The sequence below is a fragment of the Scomber scombrus genome, chromosome 4 (assembly GCF_963691925.1).
Source record: "Scomber scombrus chromosome 4, fScoSco1.1, whole genome shotgun sequence".
In the NCBI taxonomy this organism is placed as follows: Eukaryota; Metazoa; Chordata; class Actinopteri; order Scombriformes; family Scombridae; genus Scomber; species Scomber scombrus.
The window spans coordinates 10902417-10922477 of record NC_084973.1 but is presented as its reverse complement, the minus strand read 5'-3'; the positions used below and the strand labels follow the sequence as shown (position 1 = coordinate 10922477).

Here is a 20061-nt window from a genome sequence, read left to right as displayed (position 1 = left end):
CAGGAAACTCAACTCAAAGACGAGACGTGATGCATTCCCGCTCCTGGGGATTGATGACAGTTTTGATGTGCTGACAGGGGCAAAGTTCCTCTTCTTAACCATAGATCTGTCGAGCGGATACTACCAGGTGGCCATGCATGAGAGAGATAGGACTAAGACAGCGTTCACAACACCATTTGGCTTATATGATTATGTGAGAATGCCTTTTCGTGTTTGTAACAGACCAACTTCCAGAGACTTATGCAAGTTGCTATGAGTGATCTCATTTTTCAAATATTCCTCGTCTACCTAGATGACATCTTGGTTTTTTGAGCGGCATTTGAAGAGGCTTGAGACTGTGCTAAAGAGACTGGCAGAGACAGGCCTTAAAGTGAAGTTGCAGAAATGTGCTTTCCTACAGCAATCAGTAATGTTTTTGGGTCATCAGATGTAAGCAAAAGGTGTAGGGTCTTACCCCTATAAGGCTGCAGTCATTCTTGGGTTTCTGTAGTTACTACAGGACATTCATTCGAGGCCTCTCACAGATTGCCGGGCCACTGCATGACCTAGTCAAAAAATGTTCAGGTGTGAAGAAAACAGGAAAAGTAGGTCACCAGTTTTGTGCTATTTGGACGCCAGAGTGTGACTCTCTTTTTGAGCAGTTAAATGAAAAACTTACCGCTGCTCCCATTTTGGATTTTGCCGACTTCACACAACCTTCATAGTTGAGACAGATGCCAGTCAGCATGGACTAGGGGCTGTATTGTGTCAGCAGCATGGTGACACCAAACGAGACCTAGCACAGGCTAGCTGCAGACTACGCCAGCCTTAAAAAATGATTGGATGGAATACAGTATTAAGAAGTTAGAGTTGCTTGCCTTAAAAAAGATCAGGGGTTACTTGTTACTTGGTTTGGGCTACACATTTTTACACAGAAACAATTGTGTACACACAAAAGCATAAAATGTCCTGTGTATTAACCCTATTCACTGTACTATACACTGATTCAATGGCTAAATTTAATAGAGAATCTCAGTTCAGTTTCACAGTGAGTAGTGTTATCAGCATTTACTCCCCAGCCGTCTCCCAATTTCTCCCCCATTACTCCCCTTTCTAAACAGGCCCTCCCAGGTGACATGACAGTCTCTCACATAACCAGTCTCTGCTGTTTGCCAACGCTGCAGCTCTCTGTGCATCACATTCACAACAGGCTTTGCAATCCTACACAGCAGGCGCAGGGTACAGCAGCAAGCACAAACACACCTGAATAACACAGACAGGGTCCTGCAGGGAGCTCCAGTTTGTGCGTGTGCGTGTGCGTGTGTGTGTGTGTGTGTGTGTGTGTGTGTGTGTGTGTGTGTGTGTGTGTGTCGTGTGTGTGTCTGAGTGTGTGTGTGCATTCTAGACAGCAGTGATGCAGGTTGATCACTAGCACTGTTAGGTAGCATTGACGTCTCCACCTCAGAGCTTGCACACAGGGGAGTTATTGATTAGCATTAAGCATCCATGCAGATGGCCAATAAAGAGCAGGTGAGCCAAAGAGGGACTGGGGAGTGGGAAGAGGGGATGTATTTGTTTGTGTGTGTGCGTGCACTCTTTAAAAGGTGGTGGTGGTGGATAACCAAAAAACAACACAGATGATAATATAACATTAATATAATTCATATAAGATATTGCACTATCAATATAAAACATTGCGAATTGTTTGCAAGACAGATCACAATATGCATTCTCATTTCGTGATATTAAGGTAATTTATTAAAGGTACGTGGGAGTGGAGGAAAGGTGTCAGAAGAGATGGGAGATGAAATGCGACAGGTTGTGAGCAGGTGTACATGGAATTAATCGTCTTGAATTCCTAATCCACCTGGAAGCTACATTTTTTAGTATTTCTAATGTTGTTGCTTCAGGTTTTAATACGGTGCGGGTTCCTGCATGCTTGTCAGGTAGTGTGCATCAGTTTAGAACTTCCCTGTCATATCTGTCACTTGGAATATACTGTAGGCACCTCTGTAATGTACTGATGATCCTCAGGGTACACACAGTATTCTACAGTATTGAATATTACTTGAATAGAAAAGCTGAAACTGTGTTATACTGCATATAGAATACAACACTGCACAATTATTTTTTGCAGCTATGACCAATAATTCCTTGGAGAGCACTAAGGAAAAAAACTGCAAAAGTAAACACAAATGCCACCTTTAACGTCATATTTATTGTTATTTAGTTACTCAATAAAACATATACAGATATATACAATATGCAGGAAAACAGACGACTGCACTTTACATATTATTAAAAAAAGAAAACAAAAAGAAAAAACAAAAATCAGTTTGTAAATTGCCGTCACAGTCCTCCATCTATTGTTTCAGAAATTCAAATTCAACAGAAGCTTTATTTAAAGATTACAAGATTGCCTAACACACAGCAAATGTTCTCTTATTATACATGTGCAATACCAATAGTCTTTTTTTCCCAATTCCCTTATTAAACAATCCCTTGACCTCCATTTCAGTCCCCATTAGCTGAATTGTATACAGGTGGTTGAGTTCAAATGGTGATAGCAGGATTAAGTAAGAGAGGAGAAGAGAAGAGAAGATAAATGAGCAAAAGATATTCTTGCCAATATAAAGAAACAGAGAACTATAATAAATCTTAAATGATTTTAACAGCAGCAAATTATACAGGTTAAATTTTGCTTTGATGAAGAGGCAAAAAGTTATGTTCATATGAAAAAAAATTACATTCATGCATATTTATGCTTTTTTCCATCTTTACTCTAGTTCTGCTTCTGTGTTTAGGCCACTTCTATTGAACCAGCAGGACTCATTTGAGCATTGAAGGGGGTAAAACAAATCATAATCTCTGTGTGTATTAGGAAACTGTTAAATTTAGAGGGAAAAATTGGGCCACAAAACAGTACAGATGCTTTTACTGGAAAGATAAGACTCAACACCGGTATACAATTACAGCCAATGACAACTGAATATCTCTCTTTCTTCTGCTTTTTTATTCTCCTCCTTTGACATTTCTTTATTTTTCTTCAAAAAAGAAAATAAAGGGAAAAAATTGATTTGAGGTTTTCCAGATGTGGGCATTGTTGAGTAAAGCCCGCGCTGTATTGTCCAGCAGTATGTGAGAGAGTGTCCTAAAGTGTGACTGCAAGTATCAGAAAAAACATGGTATTTGCGTGTGTGCGTGTGTGTGTGTGTTTGTGTGTGTGTCATGTTTGTTTTTATGAGTGTAAATGTCTTTCTCTCCCTGAACAGGCAAGAGCTGCTTGCAGTTGCCTCATCGACACCTTATCATCATCATTCTTTTTCATTTCATTTTTTGTGTCTGAAGCTTTCCTTCTTCTTCTTCTTCTTCTTTTTCTTCTTGTTTTGTGATCTTTTTTCCTTCTTCCTGTTCGGCCAGCTTTTCATTCAAGTCAGTGCGGCCACAAATGTCCCAAATCGGTTGGAGATATCAGAGTGGAGAGAGCGCCAGGAGGAGACAGGCCCCCCTCGGCCCTTACTGTCCCCCAGCTCGTCTGTGCAGTGAACGGACAGGCACTGCAGGTGGTTCCCTCCATTGCTCCCACCTCCTCCGGCCCCAGGGGCCCCAAGTCCAGCCTTACTCTGGGACAGCTCTGATTCTGCAGACAAGCACAAAGAAGAAAAAGATGAAGACTGTGTAAAAATGAAAACCAACTTCAAGAAATTGGCATCCTTTCATACAGATGAATCTTTTAAAATACACACTTTTAATTAAACCAGTGTCATTTTCACATCCCACTCTAAATCTGCACTGTGAAATTAATTCAACACTATTCCACCTCCCCATCAATACGACCTGAAAAAGGAGGCTGTAAGCAAAGCCTCCTCTCCTCACACTCCTCCTCAAGCTTGATATACACATGTGAAAACACACACACACAAACATACACACTTTCATTTGCTCTCAGTCAGGCGTGCAAATCTGGAGCGCTCCTGCATGACCTTCAGTCAGAGGGTCAAAGGGCACTGACAAAACTGACCTTTAACCCTGCTTGACCCAATTTACTGGCATAATGACCATGCCACGGTATCGACCCTGTGTCACCAAGGTGTGGAGCATCATATTAAATGGTTGCACCAAGCCTCCAGAAAATCTATACACAGGTTGATTATAAATCATATTAAAAAAATCTGCAGTGCTACAGAGTTAATGCTGACGCCCGAGATGCATGCTTCACATATGGAGAAAAATCACTTTGTGCCATGTAACGAAAAAATTAGTCATGGGGAAGATTGACGAGGACAGGAAATGCTTGCTAAACTATACATAAAAGCACAGCGTCACACCTCATCTGCCAACACAGGCTGCAGCATACTGAAGCAGCAGAGGGGCAGAAATGAAGAAAAGTTTAGAAGAAGACACACCTTGGAAAGAGGTAATGGAGGGGCTATGTGTTACGACACAAGTTTGCATCCTGTGCTTTGGGTTTTGCCTCCAAGCAAGCCCGGAGCACAAAGAAAGCATATGTGAAGATGTTAGGGATCCTTCAGTAAAATCAGTCCGCTTACTCTCCCATCTCCTTACCACACAAAACATACTGCTGCCTTGCTCCATGTGGATTGTTGAAACGGATCAGTGTGCAGCACAAAGACACGTAGCTTTAAGGTGTAGGGACAACTTGGTGTCTGAGTGTAGAGACAGGCGGAAAACAGCTCTGACAAGCTGAGTTACATGTGTCAGAGAAGGGAGAGGCTGTGATAGACGACAGTCTGGGCACAGAGGCTGCAGATCACAACACTCCAGTCAGTCTGCTGCTCACCTAAGAGAAAAGAAACATCGTGCCGACTGCCATATTTTGCACAATCCTATTTCTTCTCTTTAGCTCATCTGCAACTTCAAGTTTTTTTGTTTACTGTTTTCATCTCCCTCCCTCTCTTTTTTTTCACAAGCCCTGTGGCAGCAGTGAGACAGTGTTAACAAAACACAGCCAGAGAGGAAGAGACCAACCCAGGCCAGGCCAGGCAGCTAGGACAACCAAGAGAGGCAGGCAGGCAGACAGACATGCAGGCAGTGAGGCAGGCTTGCCCCCAGCCTGTCTGGGCCGCGACCACTGGAATGGAAAAGTGGGGGGATTTGGTAAAAGGTCAGGCAGCCAAGCCTCCCGTTGTTCCCTGTTTCGTTTGTCTCTCTGACGCCGGTCTCTGTAAATTTCTCTCTCTCTCTCTCCATCTCCTTTCCAAGGAGGAGAGACACTGTGTAAGTGGGGACTGAGGGTGGCGGGGGGTAAGGGAGAAATGAGGATTTAGAGCAGTGTTGGTGGTGGCGGTGACAAGATCTAACATTTGCCAGAGGGTCCAGTCATACACCTCAGCATGGCGGATCCCCGCCCCCTGCCAGTATTATCCCCCCTTCACCCCACCACCCACTCACACTCCCTCTTCCCAGCGCTGTGCCCTCCAGCACCCGCCAGCAGCTCATGCTAGCTGGGCACAGCAGGGTCCGCACCGGCCTGAATAGGCAGCCAAGCGTTCCCCTGGCTCACTGCTGACACACAGCAAACTGACAACATGCACAGCCAAAAACTCACAACACGCCAACCACTGCCGCCGCTGCCGCTGCCATATCCACACCAACCCCTCAGATGCTGCTCCACATGCACGCACACACACACACACGGCTGCATACATATGGACGCGCCTACACACACAAACGATCTCAGCTAGACAACCCCCAGCTTCAGTGCAAGGACAAGAATGGAAAATACACTGACAAAAAATACACATAGTTCAGATTTCAAACATGATATCTCTCTTTTCTTACACGCACATACTCACAAATGTATCGCTTTTTATAATGCACATGGACATATGACACCGTATAAAAACTGTTATTTTTGTGTTTGAATATAAAAACACTATTTAACAATGCAGTCAAAAGGATAAATACTTTTTCTTTTTTTCCATTTCTTCAAGCTTGTGCAGCCCTACTGAACGGACTGATTTTTGTTCAGTTATTTGCCATTTGTGATAATACCACCACTTGTAAACTAAGCCAAACACTTGACCACCACAGGATTAAAATATCACCCAGTATTATAGGGTAGCTAAAGGGGATTCAAGGGATGTAATTTTTATGGAAAAATCAAGACACTACACTTAAATTGTAAGCATTATCCATGGCAGCGTATTTGTTCAAAAGTGGAAATGGCAGTGTGAAATTCTACATCACACAAGTCTAAATCCCAAATCACCATGACATTTTACAAGCAGGGAAATCTTTTTTTTTTTCTTCAATAAAATCTATCTTGTTATGGCTGTTCACTGACTAACATAGAATTCATATCCACGGTAATATCTCAATAATAGCCTATTCATCTGAGGGGAACAAGTGCTTAGCATCAACAAGCGAGGGGGGGAAAATACCTAATAAAAAGGGAACACTAACAGCACAAGCAGCTGCGCTGAGCAGCCACACATGCACCTAAATATCCTTAACCACATTACAGCCAGAAAAGATTACCACAGTGACGTATTAAGTAAATACAGAATTTAATGTGATGCAGTTATATCGCTATATCTCTCGCCCCAAGTGCAGTACTTTGTTATTTAGTGCGTGGTGATGATGCTCACACACACACACACACACACACACACACACACACACACACACACACACACACACACACACACACACACACACACACACACACACACACACACACACACACACACACACACACACACACACACACACACACACACACACACACACACACACACACACGAGAGCAGGGTTTTGGAGCTGTCTCACATACACAGCCAGAGACGATTTACAGAGATGAGCAGAGCTTCGAATGCCATGAAAGCAGGGAGCACAGCTCTGGTTGTCTGGATGACACAAATGTGTCTAGGAGCTGACGGCCTGACATGGGTTTACATGTCATACCACACACACTCAACACACTCTAAGCAATGCAGGGAGGTAAACAATTGCTGCAATTTAATAATAAGTGTTAGAGTGTGCAATTAGTTTTTCAATTAATCTTAAAAGCTACAGCTCGGTAAAAAATAATGTCGGTAACCTTTGAAGTTGACACAGATATTGTGACTATTTGTACAATAAGTAGAGCAGAAAAGAAGCTGAATGAAATGTATTTATCTAATGGCAAATACATTGTGGCAGAGGAAGAAAATAAAGTGTGCATGAGACAGTTTGAATTTACAAAGCCTCTTTTTTTGGTGCTAGTTCCTCAGAGCCGTCACATTGATTTCCCAGGCCCCAGAATCCCATGCGGCAGGCCTCTGCCCTTTCTATCCCAAGCTCTACGTCCATGATGACACTTCACCTTTAACCTCAAGCTCCCGAGGGCACGACCCCATCCTCTCTGAACACAAACCAGACCAATCAGAATGCTCCTCTCGCTGACAAAAACACCCAAAGGCCTCCGCTCCTATGACAGTGTGTGACATCAGGTCAGATTCCTTTAGCATAACAACCATCACTATGGCCCTGTGTGAGGATTCTGTCTTTGTCAGCACAAAACACCCATCACAATCCACAGAGAAATGTCAGATTAAAAAAAAAAGAAAAGAAAAAAGAGGACGATAAAAAGTCTGATTTCAACCCTCAACTACTATATGTCTCTTCACAGTCACAGGACTTGCTGGTGGGAGCCAAAAAAAAGACCAGGAGTAACTAAGACAGTTAGAAAATCAAATAATGTCCCTCAAGTACAGGTATGTTCAAGAAAGTTGTAATTATGTGTGCAGGAGCTAACAAAGGTGTTGTCTCAGGTATCCCATGCCCCTGGGTTGGTAGGGGGGCATGTAAGGCTCTGTGCAAGCCCCCAAACTCCACCCAACTGCCGTAGTGTGACCTTTCCCTCAGAGCAGGGAGGATATCGGGAGGGAGCGGGGGGGGGCACATTTCTCAGGCAAGGGCACAGGGGTTATTTTGGTTTGAATTTCCTCTCTGTTCTCCGGCCTGCAACATAAAGGGGGGGAAAAAAAAGAAAAACTTGCCCAGGCAGGCTTTGCCCCCAGCATTCGTTACCTTCTCTCCAGCAACACACACACACACACACACACACACACACACACACACACACACACACACACACACACACACACACACACACACACACACACACACACACACACACACACACACACACACACACACACACACACACACACACCTCCCCCCAGGCCACAAGAAGTGCTTAGGAAACCAGACACAAATCAGAACATGGGAAGTGATTTAGTGCCTCCTTCATAACTCACAACCATGTCCAGGACCTGTCCGGCATGTCATCCAAGTCAGTGACATATTGATCTACTTCACTGTCTCTATTTTGTTTCAGCTGAGTGCTACACGCTTTGTTTTTTATGTTTTCAGCTTTTTAGAAAAGGTCAACCACACGAGACAAACCGTGATAATTTCGGGATTAGGAGCACCAGCTTGACAGACACTTTTGTTTTGGATAAAAATTAGTAATTATAAATTCTGTTCCAGGCACTGCAAAATAATAACAATAATAATAATGATAATGATAATAATAATAATAATAATAATAATAACAATTTTAAATCAGAGTAATTTAATACAAACAATTCAAAGTGAATTTAGTTTCCGGCTGATGTGTGTTAACTTGTTATATTATTAAGAGGGGAACATATTTTAAATAGAGATATAAATCTGTTTTTACAAGATACAGACAAGAACCAACAATACTCATGGAGCATGAAACTGATTTTAATTATTTTCTTTTCCGTAAATGCAAATGGTAGCTATTACCCAGCCACTTGCCCCATGAGCGAAACTACAGATGTTCCCTGAAACAAAAAACCCCAACTTCTCTCTATCTCTCTCACTTTCTCTTTCACTCCATCACACTCTACTTCTGTCTCTCAGGAGAAACAGCTCCAATGTCATAACTCATTTGTCAATTCCTTAATACAAATTAAAGGCGCCTGACGACTACCTGTATTGCAAATAATATAACGGCTGTTGGCAGCATGACAACACCCACAGCTCTTGAAACCTGAACACACACACACACAATTTAAAAGCTGCACTTGTATCCCGAGCCCAGGACACCTTACTGGAGTTTTTTTTTTTCTGGCAGCCATTCAATAAGACAGTGGACATTTGGAGGCATGTCACATATATCCAAGAGTTGGAACTCCTCATTCCCTGCATCACCCAGATAAATTCAGCTTCTCTGCTCTATCCAAGGAGAATATTTACCACATGCTGAGACAAGTTTTATTTTATTCTAACACCCTTCCCCAGGGAAAACAAAACACCGGATGAGCTGCTATTTTGAAGAGTTGAAAATCCAGCAAGCAAAAAGGCCTGACACCTTTGTTCATCTTTTTCTCTCTTCATCAGTCACAAGCACGGTTCTTTAATAGGCTTCCTTTGACTGTCACTAGAGCTCTATGTCTTGCAAAAGCACAGGAACAGAGAGCACATATGCACTCGCGCGCGCGCACACACACACACACACACACACAAACTATATAAACAAACAAATGCACACATACACAAACATACGCAAACGCCATCTTAAATTCCAACCATTTTAAAACGCACGATCAGGCATTTTTCAGTCGTGCACTATTTACAAGTTAAGTAAATACTCTTAAATATTTCTACACATTAGAATTAAGCGATGCGTGTTCTACCAAGCGAGACACCTGAGATCAGGAGTTGAAGCTGTGAGCCTGACACCGAGTCTAAATAAATCAAACTTTATGTCTACAGCTGACAAATCCACACTATCAAGTTGCAGTGTCTACAAACCTGCCCTTCGTCACATACTCACATGCAAATATGAGCTCACACACACACACACAGGAAAGAAAAAAGAAAAAAAAAACAAGCACCAAGACTAAAAATAATACAGATTTTTATGTCCACACCGGGGATAATTTAGCTTGGGAGGACGTGAGTTTCTGAAACATCACGCTGTCACTACAACAAAGTATTTATGGTGCTGAAATCAGCACATGTAGACATAAAGTAGCTCCTCTTTGTATCCATGATGAACCTGTCAATAACCAAGTCAACTTACAGGAGTTGCCTGAGGATGAATTATGACTTTTGGACACAATATTACCAAGGCTAATTGCTATGATTATCATAATGATTATCATTACTGCGGTGCAGGAGTGTGTGATAGGCTTGGTGTGTGTTGTTGAAAAAGCCAATATGAAACACCTTGTAATGACAGGTAAAGAACATAGATTGCCCCGAGCTGTTTTTGCCACATTCAAGCACGTGCCAATCACTTTATTCTTTTTTTAGAAAAAGGAAATAGAAATTACTGGTGTGATTTGTGGGGTTGTTGTCGTGCTGAAATGTCAAAGGCAGGTAGTCTCACAGGATCGTTCTCGATGGTGAAATATCAATACGGCTCTTTCTGTGGATTTAAGTGCTTTCTAGTAGGTGTGGTAAGATGCAAGTTCCCTCTTTTCAAACCTGTCAAAGTCAGAGCGACAGAGATTTGATCATTATTAGAGCTGTTTCAGGACTGATTACTCAGAGTGAAGCGTGAAACTATTCTACAGGGTCAACTGTGAAGTGTGAACTGTGCTTGTAGAGAAAAAAAATTCATGCAAGTGTGTGGCAAAACCAGTAAAAAGTAAAAATAAAAAGAACTGAATCACTTCCTACGCCTGCCGGTCGCCTGTTATCAAGACCATGCATGAGTTTCCAAATGAACGGTCAGCTTCTGGCTAAGATATACAGAAGAGGAAGTGCGTAAAATATATCTTTTTTGAGGGGAAATAATATTAACTGACACTGTACAAGGGAAAGTTGCTCATGTACACCTCAACTCCTTGCAGCTTTGGGAGCTTACAGCAGCAAGTACTACTGTGCCTTGGTGAAAAACTTGATGCTGTCACAGAGAGAGGAGGCCAAACACGGGGTCCGAAGGGGTCCATTACTGCAGCACGCATCACTCTAAACAAGCACATGGGGACCACAGACAGTTTGAGCTGGGGTGCACTTGGTGAACACAAGCCATTACTGAGAATGCAGCTCCTCTATGAATGCGCACATTTTCACTTTTTATTACTGTAAAAATTCAGATTTTACCAAAAGGAATAGTGGTGAATTTCTACACTGTGTCTTTTTCAAAACTGAAGTGTTGTGCTTCTCTATTGCTCTTAGGGCTAAATGGCCTTAATACAAACACACCTGAAAAAAAAAAAAAAGATCTGGGGTCCCTCTGGTGTTTCAAAAAACTCCACACTGCATTTTGGGGGAAAAGGGGTGATGAAATGTTTTACCTCATACAATTAAACTGACACTTCACCTCCAACTCTTTCACTTTCCCTGGCATCACCTCATCTGAAGCAAACTCCTGTGCAACTCAATAATTCCCCTGTTTCAGTGCTCAAGCAGTTAAAGTTAACACCCCATGCACGCTTTGGGTCAATACTGTCTTGAGTTCTCAGAACAAACCTTAAACTCTCCCCAAAAACACATTATCTAATACAACAATAAGTTGTGTTTGAGTTGCAATTATGCCCAACTAAACTCACAACTTATCTAAAAATTTAAATTAGAAAAAAAAAACCTGCTCACAGTTATAATAATTTAAATTCACCAAATTTCAATTACATTTCTATTTTTTTATTAAGAAATCTGAATATTGTATTTATGTGAAAGCAATGTATTAATTATTGTGCTTCATTATTGAACTTAATGAAATAGATTGTGAATTGTTTAAGAATAAATACAATTAACAGTGCCAGTGGCTTTTGGCAGTGAATAAGTAGAGAACCATTTCATCTGGAAGAAAAAACGTAATACTGCACATAAAAAAATATTATGTCTACAACTTTAAAAAACAATTGTCCTACCATATATGTTACACTTATATAACAGTTCAGAATAGAAATAAATAAATTATTATTTTTCATATATATTTATACACACCGGTTATGTCAACTGGCGACAATTAAAATATGATTTCCTCTTACAGAAAATGGAAAAAAATCAGTCATTGGAAAAACAAAACAAAAAAATTCTAATTAAAATGATCATATTTTTAAAATGTTCTTTATCAAATCACAGTTAGTAATAGTCTTACGAAGTGGCCTGCCTTTAAATCAGTGTCAGTGAGGCAGATTTTTGTTCACAAGACGATGACTTAAAACTTGACTGACTGGTTGAGGTGGATATTTTTACAGTGTGAAAAGCCTGTGGGATGTTGGCTCTTATGGAGCTACACTGTGGGCTATGACTTATCTTAAATTATTATGTTATTTTGCTCCCTTCTGTGTAGCCTGAGCATCAGATTCAATCTCAAAATCCCCCACCCCTCCCAAATACACCTCCACCCTTTTTTCATCTTTGCTGTCTGAAGCACTCAAATGAGAAACTGTCAGGAGCCGTGATTTGTGCTAACTAGCTATCGATCGCTCCAGAGCTGCATGCCTCATGTCCATGCAGGGAGGGCTGAGAGAGGATAGGAGAGGAGAGGAGAGGAGAAGAGAAGAGAAGAGAAGAGAAGAGAAGAGAAGAGAAGAGAAGAGAAGAGAAGAGAAGAGAAGAGAAGAGAAGAGAAGAGAAGAGAAGAGAAGAGAAGAGAAGAGAAGAGAAGAGAGGAGAGGAGAGGAGAGGAGAGGAGAGGAGAAGAGAAGAGAGGAGAGGAGAAGAGGGAAGCAGAAAATAGACAATTCTGCTTTTTTCTGCTTACTGCTTTTTGTGTAAATGCAACAGGGTAACTGTGGCTGACTGCCTATCAGTGTTGCGGTTCCCTGTCAAAAGAATACCCATTAATCAGTATCCAAAGTAATGATGTTACTTATCACTCCCAAGCATCAGTGGGATTTTTTATTACACCCCATGACACTCTTGTTTTCATAAATTAGCAGAACTCAGTTACATCTCCTGTGAATAACCATGGGAAGAAATCACTGGAACAAAAAAAGCCACAGCGTTCAAAAATGTTGTCATTTCTCCACTAACTTATCTGAGAGACGAACGACCAATTATGGTGAAAGCAAATCACTGGACGGGGTGGAATGTACTAGTTTTCATAATCCAGGCTAAATATTGGGTTATTTTTCCATTGATTTAAATTTAGTGTGACCAGTGAAATTAGCCTCCTGCTTAAGTCAAAATGGTAGAGTGCTCCTTCGAAGTATAGCATCTCTGTTTCTACCAGACATTCTGTGCTCAGTCTCATATAAACAATGCGCCTGGAGTCCAGACTCCGCGTGGTGCGCGCCCCCGCGACTCTCTACACCCGCACTGATCAGAACAAAGAGGCACTGGAGACGCAGTAGACAGCGCCTAGCACATCTATTCACATGATTGTATATCCATACACGCACAGGCCTTTCAGTACCTTAACCCTGATAGTGGAAAGCTCCCTTTTAAATACATTTTTTATGTAGCAATGTCAGCCATGTCTTTCTAGTACTTTGTTTTAAATATTATTTGAAGAAAAAAGAAAGAAAAGGCACATACTACACACAAAAAACACACCCTGATAAATACAACTTGTCTAATTCTCATGCATACAACTTGCTACAATTAAAGCACAAAATGAATACTAATGATTAAACAACTGTAGCCTTTAATAACAATAATACAAATAATAAGTATAATAAATATTATCATAATACTAATAATATTAATAATAAAAATAATAATAACAGTTGTTATTTTTATTAGTCATAGTAGTAGTAGTATTTCTATTAATACTACTAACATTATCATTATTATTATTATTATTATCATTATTATTATTGTTATTATTATTCTTAATTAGAATTATGTATGAAGAATAATTGTATCCGCAGCTGAACAACGCAACAGTGAGTTTATTTATTTGCATTTTGATTTATAGCCACCATGAAAACATTTGGATAATACTTTTTTTTTTAAAATGAACTTCCGTCTAAAGATTTTAATAATATCACCGCCTAGTTGACTAAATGCTTCTTTGCCTTTAGGCCAGACGACTTTCAATTTTCCTTAGAAACTTTGACAATAAGCTGTAAATGACTCCCAATTTATTTTACACTAATTGGATAAGTTAGATAATATTATTAAGGAATAAAAAAAACAATAATACATAACAGCAAAATATAGTTCACAAAATAATATATAAACTACTGTTTAAAACTTAATTCTAAATTGTATTAAATGGTTTCTGAAATAACTATTTCCCACAGAAAATATAACTAAAACTGATGACTGTATTAATTTCAACATGGAAATCCTGTTCTGCCTATCTAAAATCAATCCACTTTCACCAGCTGTGTATTATCCCATGATAATAACAAAAACAAACACGTAACAAGGCAAGGGAAACCCTGCTGCGTAAACGCATATCCTCAAAAAGCTATTAATCTTCTCAATGTAGTTGTTCACCCTGAAAACCGAGATAAAGAACCACAGGAATTGTTTACTTTTCTTGAGCTGCTCTTTTGAAGTGCCTCTACAATGAAGAAACCTACAGAAATACATTGTAGAGAAGTCTTATTTTGTTCAGTTAAATGGCAGTTAAAACTGTACCATTCTCTTAATCATTTTTAAATATTCTCTAATATGGACCTAATTTAATAAGAAAAATCAGATTAACCTCTTTTTTTCCTCTTTGTCCAGACTTGAATGGGCAGATCTATTCAATTTATTATCTTCCTATAGACTACACTTCTAAAATTCAAAGACCCTAGTTAAACAGAGACAACTACTTTCTGCTCGCAAAATATGGACAATTGGTCTTCAATTATCAGTGCTACCAAATCATTTCACCTATTTTGTAGGCTTCGTTACACTGCATTTCAGATAGAATAAAAAATAATTTCAATAATGAAAATATACTACATTTATGAGAAAATGTTACCACTAAATGTAGTCTGCTTTGCATGTGTGAGAGTGAGTGTGACATGCAGAGAGAGAGAGAGAAAGAAAGAAAAAAAGTGGGCAAAATACAATTAAAGAAATTAAAAGAAAGTTGAATTTACCTTCTTTACTGTTGTTTTGGCTCTTATTTTTTTCCCAGGGTCCCATGGCCTTGTCATCCTCTGACCCGTCAATCATGGCCTTGTCACTGGGCACGTACCAGGTGGCGTGCTGCTCTGCCATGAGGGTGTCAAGGTCAATAGTGCCCATTGAGCCCTTTCCAGCATCCGGACTGCAGCTCGCCAGCTCATTGTCTCCGTTCTGTGAGGGACAGTCGCCATTCTTTTTGCCATTCTTCATGGCCAAAGGCTGGTCCTCAGAGATACTGAATTGCTGCCGCTGTAGCTGGATCTGGGCCTGCAGAATCTCCAGAGGATGGATTTCTTCCTGGCCAGAGGTGCTGGATGGGGTGCGTACCTGCTCCACCCCAGGAGTCCCTGGGTGGCTTACCCCACTGGCCCCTGTGCCCCCACAAGCATTCAGTCCATAGCTGTCCGGTGTCGAGGTAGAATGATTGTTAATGCCCATGGCTAGGGGCTTCTGTCCATTTATCAATCCATGGTCACCTCTTTGCATTTTGGGTGAGCCAGTGATCATAGGGCTGCGATTAGGCTTGGTGGCTGAGGCCCCTCCTGCATCTGAGCTGGAGGACACCTCATCCTCGTTACCATAGTGGGTGCTGATATCGTCAGGAAAATCCACTCTTGGTGAGCTACTGTCAGACTTGGCGACACTTTGAATGCCACTATCCAGAGAAGGCATCAGGTCAGCCTGGTCCCCCAACATTAGTTCACCTCCTTTTCCCCAAGAGGGTGACTGGAGGTGTTTCTCATGGGGCGTGCCCCCACCCCTCTCCCCAACGCCAGCTGAAGGGGTCTGCTGGCCTGGACTTACAACAGGGTTACCATTGTCAGAGGAAAAAAAAATTCCAGGGCTCACATGTCCACTGTCTCTTTTTCTCCTCCCTCTCCCTCTCCCACTCCCTGTTGTTGCCTTCCCCTCACTGCACGGGGTAGCGTCCATGTTGTAATTTGGGGAGAGGGCACTGGCTTCCCCCTGCACCGTCTGGCTTTGACTTGCAGGCTTAGAGTTGCTATTCCCGGTGCCAGGCATCTGGCTGTTCTGGGAAGTGCTGCTCTGAAAATATTCAGGACCAGCACTGCCAGTCCCATTAGATGTGCTGCTATTAATGTCCTGCTCTGTCTGACTCAGTTTTCGCTTGCCCTCATTTTGGTTCTTCTTGTTGAATGTTACGTTGAGATTGGGGGCCCCTAGGCTTGCAATCATGTTCTGGCAGGCCGTGGAAAGGGCCGCCAGGCAGCTCTGGCCGAAAACACTGTCTTTAGTGCTGGTTTTGTTGAAGTTCCCGAGGGACAGGGCTCCAAGCTTACTAACAGACGACCGCTGGCCTGAGGGAAACTCAGACTGAGGAGGGTAGCTCCCTGGTGAGGTGTTCACCCCCTGGGGAACGCTGTGGGCTGGCCCCTGACGGTTAGCCCCTACATAGGGAAACGTTGGCTGTGCTCCCATTGGAGGTGCAGGGAAATCAGCTGGCCGCCTGTCTGCTGGTGCATTCGGATGCCCTGTTCCTGCTCCTGGCGACTGCATTTGTGAGAGGTTGCCCATATTACTGCTGAACTGTGAGTGCATGCCCGGGGAATGGAGGGCCTGTACATGCCCATCTCCTGGTATTCTCATGGGCTCCTGCATGCCCATGCCTGGCCTAAACATCATACCAGCCCCATTCTGCTGTAGCCCCATGTCATGGGGCCCTGATTCATTACTTGCTCCACCCATACGCCGTGACATCATCTCCCCTGGTGGGTGGGACCCTTGGAACCAGGAGTTCTCCTGAGTTACATGAGGATTTTGTCCATCAATGTTGGGCATCCTGCCACCATTATCCCTGTCAAAGTTGGGCTGAGACATGCTCCCAACTGGACCTCCGTGAGCCATGGGGCCAGGAGGTACATCACCATGGTGACCCAGCTGCTGCAGACTGGGCTGCCTCATCCTCTGCTGCTGGTTGCGAGAAGCCATCTGTTTTATCATCATGGCTGCATTCTGGCGCTGCTGCAGAGACTGCTGCTCTGGCCCTGGATGTTGCAGGGGACCTGGTGGGAAACCTTCAGTTACAGGTGGGGTGAACTCTCCAGGCAGTCCAGGGTAGGCAGAAGGGGAGAGGTGGTTGTCCATGCCACCACACCAGCCTTCACCACCATGTGCATTAGGAAAATCAAATCTAGGCCTTTTTGCCATGTTCATATAAGGAGAGTCAAAGTGTTGCAGCCTCTGATTTGGGGGCTGCTGGGAGGGAGGAGGAGCTGGCTGTTGCATATTAAACATTGGGTCCCCATAGGGGTGCAGACCCCTATTTTCCAATCTGTGAATGGGATATTCAAACTGGTTGTGTTGGCCAGGCATCATGACCCCTCCATCCAGAATGTTAGGGTTAGTGGAGCCGGGCTCAGCCTGAGGGGGTCGGGGGATGCCAGGGGGACATGAGTTCTGTCTGGCTATCAAGCCAGCCTGTTGTTGCTGCTGCATGAGAGGATGTCTCGCATTGACCCCCGGCTCCATTCCCACGGGCACCTTCCGGCCATTACCAAAACGCTCAAAAAACACTCCATGTTGAGGCTGTTGGGGCTGTGGAGGCGGCTGGTGTCCCTTAGACATGGCCTGCATACCTGGTGTCCGTGGCATGCCCGGGTTCCCTGGAAAATTCCCACTGGGAACTGGCCTTCCTGGCCCAAAATGGGGTAACTGAGATTCTGATTCTGATGGGGAAAATACAGGTACATCAAAATGTCCAGATGGAGGCTCACTGGGGAAGTTATATTCTAATCCCTCCACGGCTCCCTGGTTGGGCATCCGCCTAGGCTCCAGGCCATGAGACTCTGAGGAGGAAGATGAGGAGGAGGGGAGACCGTGAAAGGATGCTGCCCTGTTAGGTGACTGGTCCAGGGGTAGACAGGGGGCAGGGACAGCATGGCTGCCACTGGGAGGACCATGATGTTGGAAGTCAGGCATGTTACCAGGCCGCTGTTGCTGCTGCTGCTGCTGGGGAAAGCCATCACCTGCCTGTCCCTCAGCGAGAGGATCAAATCCTTCTCCAAAGCCCTGCTGTGGTCCCATGCCATTGTTGTTGTAGCCCATTAGCCTGCCACCATGCAGGCATGATGACCCTGGCTCTGGGCCTCCAAAATTCCCACTGAAGTGGGGGTGATGTTGGTGGGGGTGAGGTTGATGGCCGTGTGGATGTCCTTGATGAGGTTGCTGGTTGTTAAAAAATCCATGCATGGGTCCTTGCTGCTGCTGCTGAAGTCCGCCGCCTGCATGCATTTCCGAGTGGCCCCGCGGGTGAAAGCCCCCGTACTGTTCTCCGTTCATGTTCATATTGAGCCCGAGCATTTGCGGCTCACTCAGAGGGCCCATGCCGGGTTCCACGGCTCCCGGCGGGCCTCCAGCGTGAAAACCGGGGCCTTTATAATGGGAGCCCATGTTCAGTCTCGGCTGGTTTATGTTTCTCTCTGACTGGCCAGGGTTTCTGCTATTAATCTGAGAACCAAACTGCTCCAGCCCAAACATACTCCCCTGCAATCAATCCCACATGACGGCAAGTTTGCCAGACATCGGCACACTGTCTGTTTTTCCGTCTGTCCCCAAAAGAAAAGTGGGAAAAAAAGAGAAATACAAAAAACCGATTCAAAGATATGTATTACACTACAGATTTAACTGCCCTATCTTATTTAAATGTTAACACTCACCAAATACGTTCTCATTGTTTTGTTTTTCAACTTCTCCAAGGACGAGGAGGAAAGAGGGGACAGACTGTTTCCAAATACGCACGTAAATTGCGTCCCCGTTCCCTTATTTATGCGTGCACTTGGCCGCTCTTCTTTTTTGTCTTTAATTAAGTAAACACATTTATAACACTGTTATCTAACTTTCGGCACGAGTGACCTATAATATTCCAAAGTTTTTCTGGGCGCATTTCTTCAGGGCAAACATCTTGCTAACAAACTAACAGGAGAGCGCAGTAGAATTTAAAGCGACCGAACGGGGAATATGATAATTTCTGACATCTAATTCATTATTCCAGTCCAATGTCAAATGTCCCAGAGCGCCTTTTTGTATAAGGTCCCATACTGGAAACAAGGAAAAAGTCCAATTTGAGCCGTATTGTTTAAACTACCTCTGTGGCTTTGAATGGGGGAAAAAAATATTTCTCAAATAAATAATGCCCACCGGTGTCCTTCAAAATCTTGACGATTGCAGAGCAGGCTTGTGGCCAAAAGTCCAGTGTGATGTAAAGTCCACGAACACAGCTCTCCAAACCAGGCACCGGAGAACCGGAGCGTCCGCTACGGGCGACCCAAACCCGGAGCTGTGCAGCGTGCACTACCTTAACTCCACAACTACGGAGCGCCTTGACAGCTTCCTTCACCCATTGCCGGTAATGCGCTCTGCAGTGAAGCGCCTCCGATGCGTCTCGTTCCTTGTGTGTGCGTCCCTCCGATTACCGAGTCTTGTCTGGTGTGCTCTGTGTGCTCTGTGTGCACTTGGGAGCGATTCACAGACACACTCACACTCAGCTCTGCCGCTTGGCGCTGTGTGAGATCAACGCGTCCAGAGGAGCCAGCAACAAGTTTTGCATTTCTGCAGCCACTTCCATCCATGAGGTTTCAGCCAATCGGAGAGACAAAAGAAAGCTTCGAGGGCGGGACAAATGCTTTTAAGGTGGTCCACGGAGTCAACGAGATTGTAAACTCTTCTGTGTAAATCAGATCTTGGAATAGCTTTCACTTAGACTATAGTGTAGTTGTTTAACTATATCAGATAACCCGATATTTTTACATGAATACGCACCATCAAATTTGAGCTGGATTCGGACACGCAGGTAGTCTTTTTTCCAAAGGGATTTCTGTTTTGTTTCATATACCACAGAATTATATCCTACAAATGTTTAAGTGAAGAAGCAATATTGTAACGCTATTATAACGTATTTCACTGGAATAACAACGAAGCGAAATCATGCAGACATCATTTTCATATGTTGCATTATAGTCCCCCACACTTAACAAACTTTTCCAACCATTGCATATTGATCCATGCAGTGAGTAGCCTGCTGCCTCAGTAGACCTTTATTATCCTCTTTGCAGCATG

At 43.2% G+C, this 20061-nt stretch overlaps 1 protein-coding gene across 1 annotated transcript; it reads right to left on the bottom strand.

The window, feature by feature from the left end:
• Positions 1–2184: 2184 nt before the first annotated feature.
• mn1b (meningioma 1b) lies at positions 2185–19385 on the bottom strand. Its single transcript, XM_062417541.1, has 2 exons — positions 14958–19385; positions 2185–3619 (listed from the first exon to the last, which is right to left on the bottom strand). Exons 1-2 carry the CDS (start codon positions 18481–18483, stop codon positions 3408–3410), a joined length of 3738 nt encoding a protein of 1245 aa, XP_062273525.1. The 5' UTR covers positions 18484–19385; the 3' UTR covers positions 2185–3407.
• Positions 19386–20061: the final 676 nt, after the last annotated feature.

What these genes read in the sequence shown, in the direction of transcription:
- mn1b (XM_062417541.1), bottom strand. Translation starts at nt 18,483, where the DNA reads ATGTTTGGGCTGGAGCAGTTTGGTTCTCAGATTAATAGCAGAAACCCT. An exon ending in CCAAAACAACAGTAAAGAAG is followed by an intron (nt 3,620 to 14,957) that starts GTAAATTCAACT and finishes GCTTGTCTGCAG; the next exon opens with AATCAGAGCTGTCCCAGAGT.